The following is a 14,636-nucleotide window of genomic DNA, read 5'->3' on the forward strand; positions in this document are numbered from 1 at the left end:
GAGTCCTATAATCGAGTGGAGTAGTACATTTATATTTATAAGTAAGACATAACAATACAAATACGCAAAAAACTTTGTAAAAATGACTACCTTTTAATAAAAAAAAAATCGTAAGCAATTCACATTAATTAAGTTCAATATTGCATATAATTTATATTATTTGTTTTAAACAAAATTGTTTAAAATGACTATTAAACAACACGCCATTAGAAACATGTCTATGATCTTGAAAGTTTTTAAAGATTGAAGAGTAAAACTTTTTTTTTATATCCGGGTATCATACGAAAAAAACTTTATTGAAAGTTGTAACAACTTTTACATTTTGTTCACAAACTAATTTTAAACATATATACTTCCTGAAATAAAATGAGACATTTAAAATAAAAAATTGTTTTTCTTTTTAAAAGTTTTTAGAAATTGAAGATAATTTCATGAAATTCATTGAAATATTATTTAATTATTTATTTCTCTGTCAAATTTGTAAAAACAAACGTTTATTTTTCTCTTGTATTTTAAAATATGTTTACACGTGAATTAATATCGTTGTAACTTTCCGGAATAAAAAAAAAAACAATGCTATTTTCTTCTACAGTATTTAGAGCATAATACTTTAATTTGTTTAAGTGTTATTAAAATAATCAATAATAATCGTTCAATTGTTTGGAATTTATTCCATAAGGTTTAAGAATACCAACGTATTTTAGAGTATTATTGTAATAATAAATATCAAATGCATCCTAATATTGTATTTTAGTACAAACTTCATAATAAAACGGAATTCTACGACTAAAATATACTTTCTCTATAAGTTTATTTCGTATATTTAATAAATTTTTTTTTTTTGCAATTGTTTATTATTAAGTAAGTATTATCTTGTCTTTTAAAAAGTTTATATACTTTATACAACATACATTATCTATAAGGTTCACCAGCAATTTAATATCATAAAACACGAAAGTTTTATTTATTAAAACGGATGGTTTTAAAAACTTTCACGAGTTTTATTCTACTATCAAAGAAGAAAACTGTTACGAAATGTTATAAACCATGTAAAATTATTGAAGAATCGACTAAACATTTTTTAAATTTTATTTTATTTTTTATTCTTCACGGAAAACCGAATTATTCCGTTTTCAAACATTTTAAGTATATTTCATATTTGTTCTTCTCGTATACGGCATTTCTAACCGGTCACGTAATATTATCTTCCCTAAGTCTTAACCGATCGACTGAATTTACATCACAGACAAACGTAGTTTCAATGTAAACACGGCGAGTATTCTACGAAATGCATTTTTAGTAGCGATTTTTATTTTGTTCGTGGCTAGTCGACCGTGCCGATGCACTGCGGCGCGAATTATTCTCTCCGTCATACACCGCGATTTACGGTAATAATAACATCATCGGAGCCGTTCGACGTGTTTCCGATACAGATTTTCGATCGATCGAATTCGCGTCTCCACGACGGTATCATACATCATTGCGGATTATATTATTATAGTAATGCGTCCGGAGTCGTCGGGGAATACGTCGGAGTGGATGACCGTTTCGTAACGGCAAAGCGTATATACAAAATAAAATCCGTCTTATATACAGGGTCGTTCACCAAGTATATTCACGCCACTCGGTTTATTCGAAAATTCGCATATAATATATTTGAATTCGGATTTTTAAATTTTATTTTACTTAAAAACTAAAATATGGTCCTCGAGTATGTTCGAAAAAATTCCAAATACCAAAATATAAAAGAGTAATTATTAACAAAGGATGTTCGGGGATGTGAACCATCACTCTGTATATACGATACACCTACATTGCATTTGCACACGATATCCGGCCAGACGTGTAAATTTGGATTTAAGCTCCGACCTTTTACAAGAGTACTTTTACAGGAGTTAAAAGCTGCTGTGAATGTGTTGGTTATTTTCGATCTTATACCTGTGCGTTATAGAATAGTATATACCTTGTAGACATTTGGATTTTTTTTCGGATCGGTGAGCACGTCGAAAGCCGTGTAGAGCTGGTTAAGCATCCGGACGATTTTCATGGCGCCTTTCGAGTCTGCGTGACCGGCACAATAGTCACTGAAGCCGACTATGCCGGAAAAAAGCAGTGTCACGCATTCGAACCTTTTCGGCGGAACCGGTCGCTTATGTCGCAGCTCTGTGGCCACGCTGATCGGCAGCACCGAATACAGCAGTCTAAAAATAATATTATTTAAGTATCGAAAACTCCATCACACCGAATGTTTCAAGCTGAACCAGTATATAAGGTTAATTTAATAAAATACATATTCAACATTTTTAGAAATAAGCTTAGGATTATATCATTGTCAAAATTAAAACATCGAAAAATAATTGCGCGATAACACAGGAAAGAGTTTATAATAATTATACAATTTAAAGTTTTTTTTAGAGTTAAATATTTTGATTCATTCTTTATGGTACATTTTTTGTTGTTTTTAAGTACCTACTGTACCTAATCCCCTTTTTATGTTGGCACTATCAATGATAAACAGTCAAAAAATGATCTTAAATTTTCATAACATTAAAAAAAAAAAAAAAAAAATAGAAATAACAAGTTAAAATCATACATTGATTCAAAATAATTTATTTTTTATTCATAAATTATTTTATTTTATTTACACTCAACTACCGTTAACTACAATGTAGTCATCAGTCACCGTAATCTCACGTCAAGACTGTTTTATAATAACATTCATTTTTTTACATATTCGAACGTTAAAGATTGATTTATTATAATATACCTATCACATAAGTAACATTATATGTATTTTACCCATACTAACACTAAATATCTATTATTAATCGTGTATCGGTATATTAAAAAAAAATGTTTACATTTCATTATAGAATACCTTGTCAAGTTTCAATAGCTTATGCAGGCATACCCCTTGCGCATGTTTGTACTGTACTTTCGTCATTTCGTATTGTACTAAGTATATTTTATACTTAAATCGCATATTTGTATAAAATACACGATTTTAGTTTTCGGTTTAACGATATTATATAATATTATATTATACTACAATAATATTATATTATACATTAGTTAATAATTATATTATAATCCTATATCAGTCGTACGATTTAGAATCGAAAATATTTACTCAGAAGTCTTGATAATAGTTTAAAAACTAAGTTATTGACTACTAACAGTATTTTTAATTTATTATAGCTTTTGAAATTTAATATTAATATAAATAATTTTTATAGATAAAAGTCAATTTTTATTTTTTGTAAGTTTTTTTTTCCTGGATTCAGTAGTGTCTATTTAATTATATAAATGTGGTTCGTAATAAAAATATGCGATCAAACGTAACTGCTTATTTCATTTTGTTTGCAACCATCACGTCACAGTTGTGTTGTAAAATCATTCTTGTTTCATTTACTATGTGTGTGTGTTTGTATTATTATATAGTAAAGTAGCCTACGGGGGCGATTTGTGACGAAAAAAGCTTTGCGAGCGAAGCTGAAGATTGCAATCCGAGAAAGGAAAAGAAAAAAGTTAGCCACAATGGTTTTACTGCTACTATTTAAATTAAATTGGTTTTTTTTAAAACTCTGTTTTTATAAACATTTATTTACAAGTAAAAGGTGGAACGTATATAACTAACTTTTTTTTTATAAAATAATAAATTCTTATAATTAAATTATTAGTACGCGTTAAATAATAATTATTATTCAAATATTGCATGTTCTTTCACCTAACGAAAAAATGTTTTAATATTTAACCATTTTTATCATTTATGACACGATTTACGAGCCATACACATTTGATACCGCACTTATAGCTGTTAAATATTAATATAATAACATGTCATCAATAAAATATATTATAATAATATATTGGCCATTGGAGTTATACAAATTTTAAAATTTATTGTAATTAACAAATTGCATTATAGTATGTACCTATGAACAATGAGATGACAAGTAAAAGAAAAAAAATAAACTCGCTGATCACTATTCATGAATCTAGATATCTTTTGACGAACAAAGAGTATTAATATAAAAATTAAAGAATTCAATTAGATCGAGATGACGTAGTAGTAGTAAGCAAAAAAAAAAAATAATATTTTATTTCTAAGAAAAATTAGAGTGCTTACACATTATTTCATTATTTTATAACTTTCGTTTGGAATTTTTAATATAAACATTTATCTCTTTTGTATAAAATGAATCCAATTAATTTTAAAATTTTATAAATTGTTTACCTGGTACGGTTAAAAGTTAAGACTACCCGAAAAATTAATTTGAATTTTACATTTCACCCCTCTATAGTCTATGATCTTAAGATTTTTTAAATATTAAATAAACAAAACTAATTAAATACAATAATGTAAAAACTTTATAGCTTATGAGTTTATTTCAAAATGTCAAGATAATTATGGGAATTTAAATGAAATAAAAAGTAAAAAACATTCAATTTTATATAAATGTCAGTATCATCATTATTATAATTCTGCATTTTTTTTTTTTAAATCCATAACAGTTGAAAACTGAAATCATTGTGTATTTGTATCAGACTTATATAAATACAATATAAGTATCTACAATCCACATATTTATATTTTTACCAATTAATTTAAAACTTTTGGATCAATATTTTTATAAATGATGACGTTTTAAAATCTATAGCTTTCTTGTTTCACTCATAGACGGCAGACGCATAATGTATATAGCGTTGTAAGTAAATTGTTATTAATCTCATAAATTAATATTTTATTGATCGATTAAAAATATTTTAGGCATGACGTAGTTCTAATATACCTGCACAAGCGCCTTTCATAGAATCCGCAACTTATTTTAATTACGACATTTATAATAAAATATTTTTTTTTTTGAAATATACTACATATTATATTGTTATATGGTTTGTACTTAGTTTGCGTACCTGAAATATTTAAATACATATTTTTTACATGTTATTGAACAAGATTCATTTAATATTAGATGAACTTTTCTTTAATGTTTTTCTTAAGTTTGCTTTTAATTTTTTTAATACTATTTATTAAGTAAACATGTATCGCCAAAGGTACACAACTGGGATTTTTTTACTCGAACATTAGCTATATTAAACTACCTGTCGGTTTTTTGTTTTTCACTCTCCAGCTCTCTGTAAGTCTGCTGGAGCTTGTCAGTTAAGAATTCCAAATCTCTGGTCAGTTTGTAATCAGCTTCGAATTGTTCAGACATCAACACCAAATCCCTAGTGGCATCGTGCAAAGGTATATCACTGATGTACAAGCCCCGTCTGGGACAAACAAAAAAAAGTACATAATGTCAATATAGATATAATTGAACAACCTAACCCAACTTAAGAGAAGGTCTTATAATCAAAATATGAATGTATTAATATAAATAGATTTGTATTAACTTGGTCAGATCATCGAGATTCACGACACTCGGATAACACAAAAACAACATTAGATCCGTTTCCGGAACATACAGCATTTGCCCCTGTAAAACAAACCGACGTTTTAACCATGGTATTATTTTCAAACCAACGGTTTTTAAACGTATGCGGTCCATAAAGTGTCCAAACTTTGGACCTGTCAGTTATTTACTTTAAGACGCAGAGATATTGAACTACCATCGCGGTCGTTGGAGTCGCCGTTCATGATTCCCGGTTTAGTGTTAAGAACGTACACGGTGTTAATGTGCGCTAGAATGTTGTCGAATGTCAATTCCAAATGAGGTCTTACCTGTCCAACCGAGTCAACATTATTAATAATTATTTATTATTCTTGGTTTTATGTGTGTGTGTTAACACCTACGGGGTATAAGATTTGTGTTAATTTGCATGGTTCTGGCCCTTGTACCATGGGTATTACTCTGGTGATCGTGCAACCGGTTTGAAGGACGTTCAAGTCTCTGTCGAACATCAGATGGAATGGGAACACATGGCAAAACGTGGCCGGACTAATTTTCGGTTCTACAAAAACACAGCAAAGTCGTTACATTATATACGCTTATGATGTCGTTTCGCAACGCACTGATATATATGTATAAATATATCAAAAATAATAACCCATGTTCCGGTCGATGAAGCTATATTAAACAGATATTTTATATATTTTTTTTCTATAAAAATGTATATTTTCATTGTGTATTTTTTAATTACCTAATCGAACAACGGGTATGATTTTTTTTATTTTTACATTAATTTTGTTTAATGGATTTACATGAGATACAATTAAATTTTTTACTCAATTTCAGTTTAATGTGCTTTGGATTTTTGAATATTTGGAGCTTCTTTTATTTTGTTTATTCAATACAGTACAAAAAAAAACGTAAAAATATTTTATAGTTGTGAAAAAAAAATATCACCTAAGTTTAATTAGAAAAAATATACATATAAATTTAGGTTTTGAATGGATTTTGTTAATTCAACACACTTAAAAATAGTAACTGTCAATGATTTAAATCTGGTATCAAATATTAGGTATAAATATTTTTTCGAATTTGGTTAGAACTTTAAGCTGCATATATTATTAGAATATGACAAGTATACAACGATTCGAATATCTCATATTTAATGACTTAATCGATTTAAATGGTAAAGTTGTTTACTATTTTATTTTTTATATAATATACTCGTATATTATTCTTGACGTTTATATTAAAAATAGCATTTTTGATGATGACCTTGTGATAGTGTCTCGACTTCGGCTGTTTGATCGCTTTGACGTTGACCTGTTGTGTTTTTATCGGTTATTAAGAACTGCACATGATCGCATTCTTCTTTAGTTTGTAATATCTCCACCTCCACCTCGGTGTTATGAAGTTTACTGGCGACGGTCTAAAAGATACACACACAGACACACAAAATATAAGTATAACTTTGGTACACTCACTACGTCGAATCGTTATTTTAACTTTTAAGTAATAGTATATTGTTTTTATAACCTTAACAATTCCGATGACAATGTACTCCAATCCGGGACGGTCTGAATAATAGTGTAAAACAAGTGCGCCGTCCTCGGTCCTTTCTGTGCACCGGAAAGACGGTGCTCTCATACCCGGATACAGTGTACCCAAGTGATCGTGCAAAGCGTCCAGATTCTGCAAAAACAACGGTGATAACAGTTATCGTATTGCGCAAAGGATGTAAGTCGAACAATGCATACTTGAAGAAAGTCCCGGGGTGTGGCTCCAAGCACCTGTAGGATTTTGTCGTAACCGGAATCCTGACAGAACTCGAAAAACATCTTCCCAAACAATTCTAATATGCTACTGGCGGGCAGTTCTAATGCATAAATACACGACATTATATAACACTCTAGATTGTGGTTCATTAACATATTTCAAACATAAATTTCATACGGTCTTTTTTTTTATTTTATTTAATGAATAATATATTAAAATAAACGAGGCTCAAATAATATTATTATACACACTTTTTTCAAAATTGAATTCTATAATAAATATAAATGCATTTCTATTATATTTACTTCTTGCCGTAAGTACCTTACATTGTTTATTTATTTAAATTGCTTCACACTGTACAACCTAATATAATGTTCGTCGAATATATTGCGTTTATGTTTCGCATAATCGAAAACTTTTTTTTATTAAAACTAAAATTACATATTTTTCAATCACATATTTTACATTGTATAAAATTAATAATTTTAATATAAATAATAAATGGAATAAAGAAAAGTGGCCATAATAGTTAAAAAATCAAATAGAACGTAAATAATATATTATTTAGCAGATCAGAGTACCTAATTAAACACTTATTTATTTTTTAATCTTATTCATTCAGGTGATAAAATTGAAGAAAATCAAAAAATAACGTGAAACAATCATACTTACCGAGGATTTGTGCGGCCGACGATACCAAATTATATGTAATTTCGTCATCGTAAATTTGTCTGACTAAAAACTGACCATCCATTGTAACCTCTGCATCTTTTCTGTAAACATACAGTCATACACGTTTAAAAAAAAGATTATGACAAATTATATAATAGTCTACTGAGATTTTGTCTAACAATGTAGTACTCACTTGATTTTTTCCCACGTCTCTTCGCCAAATGTTTTCAACACGAGCAGCTCTAAAGCGTAATTCACGAATCCGTACTAAAATATACAGAAATTATCATATACATATAAATAAATTTAAACCGCATGATACACACACATACACACGCACATACATAATTCATAGCTAACAAGTCGTATAGTTCTATCATATTAATTAATTAAAACGTATCCGTAAATCTCGTTATATCTAAATAAAAAACTAACGCTCCTTCATCATAAAAAAAACATATCGTCTCGATAGTCTCTTACGATATTTTTAAACAACTCAAATTATTTGTTAGTGAAAATTGCTGTACTTACCATTTTGATTTTTTATGTGTTTTAAAATCTCGCCCAAAGATCGACAATTTCCCGACGGAACGGAGCGAAACACATACGTGCAGTTTTGTTGGCCGAGCGTATACTGACGAGGGGTACGAACATCGATTCATTGGCACGCAGTTGCCGTCACTAGATGGCGTTAACCAGGGTACATTATAATAAAAATAATAACAATGTTACGATGTTATTATGCCCAATGTATTAACGTGGTTATAGACAATCGAATTATTGTACAAATAGCGTAACGATTTAATATTGAAAAAAGTTATAGTTTTTTTAATTATAAATTCATAAAATCATATCGATTTACTTTTTTTTGTTTTTAAATATATAATATTCGAAGTTTACAATATATTATCTAATTTTGAGACGTTTAGGAAGACGATCTTCTGTGTAGGTATTATGATTTAGTATAACTGTAAATTTTTAATTACAAGACGTAAAATATTTCTTCTAAAAAAAAAAAACAACAACACGTGCATTTTATAACTAATTAATAATATTATGGGTACATAACTTATATATTAAAATATTATAGACAAAAATAAAACAATTTTTTTACCAGGAGCTTAAAAATGTCAACGAAATAATTCCCTCGAAAGAATTGTGTATATAATTGTAATTAATGTGTTAAGTTTATTGCAATATTGCATATTAGTTTCATTTATTTTTTCATTTTTGACAACAAAAGTCCTTTAAGCCAATTATTCTGAAATTAGTTCACGATTACAATATAAAAATTCACATTATTTACAGCCTTGTGCACATCCAATACAGTAATATGATTTACGAGTAGGTAGGTATAGTAGGTATAGTAAGGTATAAAAATATAATATGTTATATGCGTATATGAATTTTTTTTGTTGTGTTTTAGTTTTATTTTTTTTTCATAAAAGCCCATACAAATTACAATACGTTTTTCATATACGGGTTTCCTGATACTTCATCCCGTTCTAAAAATATAATTTCATATTACTTTTTTTTCAAAACCATAACGTTATTTACTTGACACATGACATAACAGATACGACTCTTTGTTTTCTTTACAGCCCAAATATATATTTATAGTTACGTTTTTTTAAATATCAAAACAATTATTATTTATTATTGTTTTTAATTAGAATTATTTTCGCTGAATTTTTGAATTTAAATCATAGAAGTTTTACTTATTTACAATTTTTCAACTTCTTTTTAAAAAGTACAATAATGTTATGATGATTAACATCTTTGAAAATTAATAAGACTAAGGATTTAATATTTTCATAATTATAATATGTAAATGTATATACAAATTTGACCAAAACAAGTAAAATTTTATATTATGCGATATCAACAGGCAAATGCACACTTTTATAATAACTAAAATTACATTTGTAATGACGTTACTATCTTTAGATAACTATTATCTATTTTAATGTTAAAGTCGAAAATATTTGGAATCATTACTTTTCAAAATTAATAATAAGTACTTACTTTTTTAGTTATTGTATGTGTCTATGAAGATAATAATTAATCATTTCATTAGTATGTTTAAGTGTGTAAAGTATAACATTATAACTTACATAAAATATATTTTATAATGTCTCGTGCTTATATTTAATAATATTAATACATACTACACACAACTAAATCACTTATTTAGTATTGTTATTGAGTTGACATATAATTTACTACAATATAAGTAATGTAATAATTTATATTTAATATTATTCCAGTTAAAAAAACATGTGATATACGTCATGGTATAAAATAATAAATTAATAAAACAATTCTTCTAATAAATAATAAATATATTATAAAATAATTTGATTAAGTTTTAACTAATAAAAAGTTATGGAATCATCACAGTTTATGACAGTTTCGAAAAGTTATTAGACGCTCTGTTAAGAGTATAAGTAGTATATTTTATAAATATATGTATAGTGAGCTATTGTGGTTTTCAGCATAATTATTAAAACAATTATTTAAATAATTATTTGTACTGTAGATAAAACATTCAATGGTAGAATATCATCTAGAAAACCTTTTTTAATTTTAAGAAAAAAAACTACATTGAATTAAAAATAATCAGATTTAATTTTGAGTCTATAAAATTAGTTCATTAATATAAATACTAGATTTTCATAAAACTATCGATTTATTATATCATTTAAATATTCCAAATTTCATTAATTTACTTTCTATTTTAATATAATATTGTGAAAGTAATATAATTCAAATTTATACGAATAAACCATGATTTAATCAGAAGGTATATTGCTTTAAAATTGTCTAATTATTTTCTTTGTTTTTATGTTATTTACGTTAAATTTAAGAAATAATATTAAATAACATTTTTTGGTTTTGTAATGAATACTGTTTATTCATAGATCAAATAATAGTAATAATAAGACAATTTTTTACATATAACATTATAACAACTATAAGAATAATAAATTAGGTAAGTAAGGAAATTTTTAATTTTGATTTTGAAGAAAATGTATACAATACTTTAACTATCCTTAACAAGTCTTCTTCATCTAATTCAAATCATTTTTTATAGAAAATATTGATCAATTTTGCATTTCCCCCCCCCCCATATTTCTTATATTTTTCCTTTTAAATATTATTTTACTTATAAATCATAAAATATATAATACTATACATTGCATCTTATTTATCTAATCAAATGAAAATATTAGTCTATGTTTGTTTGTGGGAGTGTGTGTGTTAATTAGTTAAACATACATAGGGATGCCATTAATCACTTATGTATCTTGTCTATTTCAACTAATTCAGTTATAAAATGTCACAAATGAACCATATACTCCATACCTTTATATATTATTTATATAGTAAATTAGATCTCCAGGGATATTAAAAGTTTTCTTTTCAATTATTTCGAATTGAAATATTAAATTCATTAACATTAGGTAACTATAATGTATGATTTAAGAAAAAAAGAACAATAAATAAAATAATAGTAGATATCCGTAGTTATACTGAGATATGATTTAAAATGTTCAGAAATAATTTATTATTTTTCTTAAGATAATTTCACTTATTTATAGATGTTAAATAAAAAGTTTCGAATTATATTAATAGTTAAGTTCAAATATACGTTTTTATGTGTATCTAATATTTTTGTTAAGACTAACATCAATAATAATTTCTACACATACATTATTAGTTCATGCTTCTAATAATATATAATTTAATGTATGGTTATTGACTAAACTAATATATATTTGAAATCAACCAATTTATTGGGACAATTATGTATATTTTATGCATATAATTAATGAATGTAACATTCTTCAAGTAACTTTTTTTAATTGGCGTCTTGTAATTTCTCGTTTATTTAAATTTTTTATCAGTTATAAAAATAAATGAATTATAAAAAACTTTAGACGCAGACATATATAATTTAATAAGATTTTTATTTGAAATATAATTTTGCTATAGTTTCTAAAGGTTTATTAAAAAAAATATATGTTTATTGTTGTTTAATTAAAATTATGATTAATAACAAATGCATAGTTACATATTTTACAAAACCTTTCTAGTTAACACTAAATTTTACCATCTCATATATTCTCAAAACAATTCCAAAACTTAATGAAACAAAAACAATGACAATTTTAATGAATAGTTTGTCATTAATCATTATAAACTATAATTAAATAAAAACAACAAAAATGATTTACTATTATAATTTAAACAAATTATGATAGTCAATAGCCACTCAACGGAATATATACATACATACTTGAAATTAGGACACATTTAAGTTTGCACATCTTACTTAGATAATTTACACTTTAAATAAGTAAATTCCCAGCGTGATGCATACTTTATACTTATACTTCTACATACGTGAAATGGGACACATTTAAGTTTGCACATCTTACTTAGATAAATGAGTAAATTCCTATTGTGATACATATTCTATGTTAACTGCGATAAATAATATTTCTGTTAAATATTTTACTAAATAAAATTTATCGATTTTCATTTATTTATTTTTATAAAGAAATATGGTTATGAAAAGTTGTTTTATGTAATACGTATTTTTTTTTAACGAACATTGATTATATTATGAACAATTAATCCATGATCATTTTAAATATATACAAGATATATTCACAGTTGTATTTAAAAAAAAAAATTATTACGTATCCGCTTCGTATAATTAATAAAACCTATTTCACGTTATTTAGGAAATATTATACTATTTATTTATTTTCTTCGCTAAACAAAGCAAATGTTCACCTACTACAAAATTGAACGTGCAAGAGTCTCCAGGGATTTTGAGATATAATCTTTGAAAATGGTTTTTAGAAACTCGCAGAGCACGTTTTCAATATCGTTATTATAGTAAAATAAACCAGAAAACCAAATCTCAAAAGAAAAATCTTTTCTAAAGGAGCATACGCCTATTTTTTTTTTAAATTTATTGTTTATATTTAAAGATTAAAAATACTACAGTATATTATATTATATATACCTATAATATAAAATATATATTATGAGATAATTTTCAATTATTTTGTGTACTATTTATTTAATTTTTCTTGTCATATAAAATATATTGCAAATGAAAAAATTGAATCAAAGTACTCAGTTTATAATACAATTAAGAATCAATCAGAAATATTCTAATTACATTACAGAAAAAACAGTTTATACGATACAAAAAGTGACACTTATAAAGATAGTAATGAAAATTGATAATCATCGAGCTTAAGTTACAAAATTTAATTTAATCTAAAATTTAAAAGAATTGGTTTTTTCTTTTCAAAAACCTAAATCTTGATGTTATTATGTAAAGAATTATGTCAGTACAAGTTAACTAATATTTGAAGTATAAATGTTATTAATAACTAATAAATAAATAATGCTGTAAAACGGTATTATAATAATACATTTTATTTTTAAGCTTTAAGGGTGAATCGTGTAAAAGTATTCTAAATATAGGTACTTGGTAGGGCTTTAGAATTATTGTCGTAGTTTAAGAATAAATTGATCCTGAGTTGACAAGTCATCATCTAAATCCAAAACCATAAAAAAGACGTGAATCATTTTTTTTTCTCATAACCTACTGATAAATATGTATATTGTATAATTTAAAGAGTCTTTAACTTTAAAGGGAGCTAATAATAATGTGGCATTTTTACATAAGTGGTCTACGGGTGAAATATAATTTCTCGAAGCGGTAAAGCTTTTAGTCTTTTAAGTTTTAAAGTGCTACATTTAACGCTAAATAAAATATTCTCTCTAATGTTTCTATATTTGATTAACAAGTCGCAATTTAAATAGTCATTGTAGTGTATTACATTTTAATAAAACCATGAATTCGATTGATGTTTCAATGCATTATTGGTTTAGGGGCAATTCAACAAAGTATAGTGAAAAGTATGTACTCAAATAAATTACATTTTTTTTAAACGTTATATATTATACTTTTGAAGGTAGGAGTAAACTTTTATATTTATGTATATTTTGTCTTTTATTAGGATATTATTATCAATAAATGGGAAACACAACTTTGTTTAAATTTTTGTGATATCAGCCATTAGTATAAATAGGAGTCTTGGATGACTTAGACGATTAATTTATTGCACTAATAATACATACCATATTGAAGGATATTTTTATGTTTGTTTTTTTTTATATTCTTTCATGTTATTGTTTCAACGGCTGCTGTTCATTTGTTCGTTGGGATATACTGTCACTATTTGAGTCAATGTGTATGGATGCTTCTTTTTATGTTATTATTTGGTTATATATTGGTTTGAATATTCATATCTTTTATAATTTGTGTATGAATATTATCGTTAAATATTTACGTATTACAATAATAATAAACAATAAAATACTTGAACTTGTAAAATATATAATGTTTTTTGGGCATTCGAGACAGATGGGTTTCATGGTTAATTACACAATTTGTAAATGTTTACCTCGAGTGATTAAAATTATCGTATTTTAGTGAACATTTTTTGAAATTTATTGTATTTGACGATCAGCGTTGTGATGCGAAAGGATTACACCAAAAGAAAACTACGTTCTTAGTGTATGCCGCTGTTGTAATAAATTGTGGGATAGACGTGTATTGGATATGGACAAGTTTGCGGCATGTACTAACATTAATAAAACTATACTCAAGAAGAAAAAATGTAATAATTATTAAAATTTCCATTGAATCTATTAAATATGATTAAATTTAAAATTTGATTAACTATAAAATTCAAAACATCA

The 14,636-nt window shown here is 25.9% G+C and overlaps 1 protein-coding gene across 1 annotated transcript in view; it reads right to left on the reverse strand.

Moving 5' to 3' along the window:
• The window catches only part of LOC114119262 (guanylate cyclase soluble subunit beta-1), a 35,056-nt gene extending 26,564 nt beyond the window's left edge, over window positions 1–8,492 (reverse strand). The window contains exons 1-11 of the mRNA XM_050205094.1: window positions 8,376–8,492; window positions 8,038–8,111; window positions 7,845–7,945; window positions 7,154–7,272; window positions 6,933–7,088; window positions 6,672–6,825; window positions 5,801–5,958; window positions 5,591–5,728; window positions 5,401–5,483; window positions 5,107–5,277; window positions 1,964–2,201 (exon numbers count right to left, since the gene is read on the reverse strand). Of these exons, the coding sequence (XP_050061051.1) occupies window positions 1,964–2,201; window positions 5,107–5,277; window positions 5,401–5,483; window positions 5,591–5,728; window positions 5,801–5,958; window positions 6,672–6,825; window positions 6,933–7,088; window positions 7,154–7,272; window positions 7,845–7,945; window positions 8,038–8,111; window positions 8,376–8,378 (1,395 nt within the window). The 5' untranslated portion in view covers window positions 8,379–8,492. The remainder of the gene's footprint in view (window positions 1–1,963; window positions 2,202–5,106; window positions 5,278–5,400; window positions 5,484–5,590; window positions 5,729–5,800; window positions 5,959–6,671; window positions 6,826–6,932; window positions 7,089–7,153; window positions 7,273–7,844; window positions 7,946–8,037; window positions 8,112–8,375) is intronic.
• Window positions 8,493–14,636: the final 6,144 nt, after the last annotated feature.

The sequence above is a fragment of the Aphis gossypii genome, chromosome 3 (genome assembly GCF_020184175.1).
Source record: "Aphis gossypii isolate Hap1 chromosome 3, ASM2018417v2, whole genome shotgun sequence".
Taxonomy (NCBI): domain Eukaryota; kingdom Metazoa; phylum Arthropoda; class Insecta; order Hemiptera; family Aphididae; genus Aphis; species Aphis gossypii.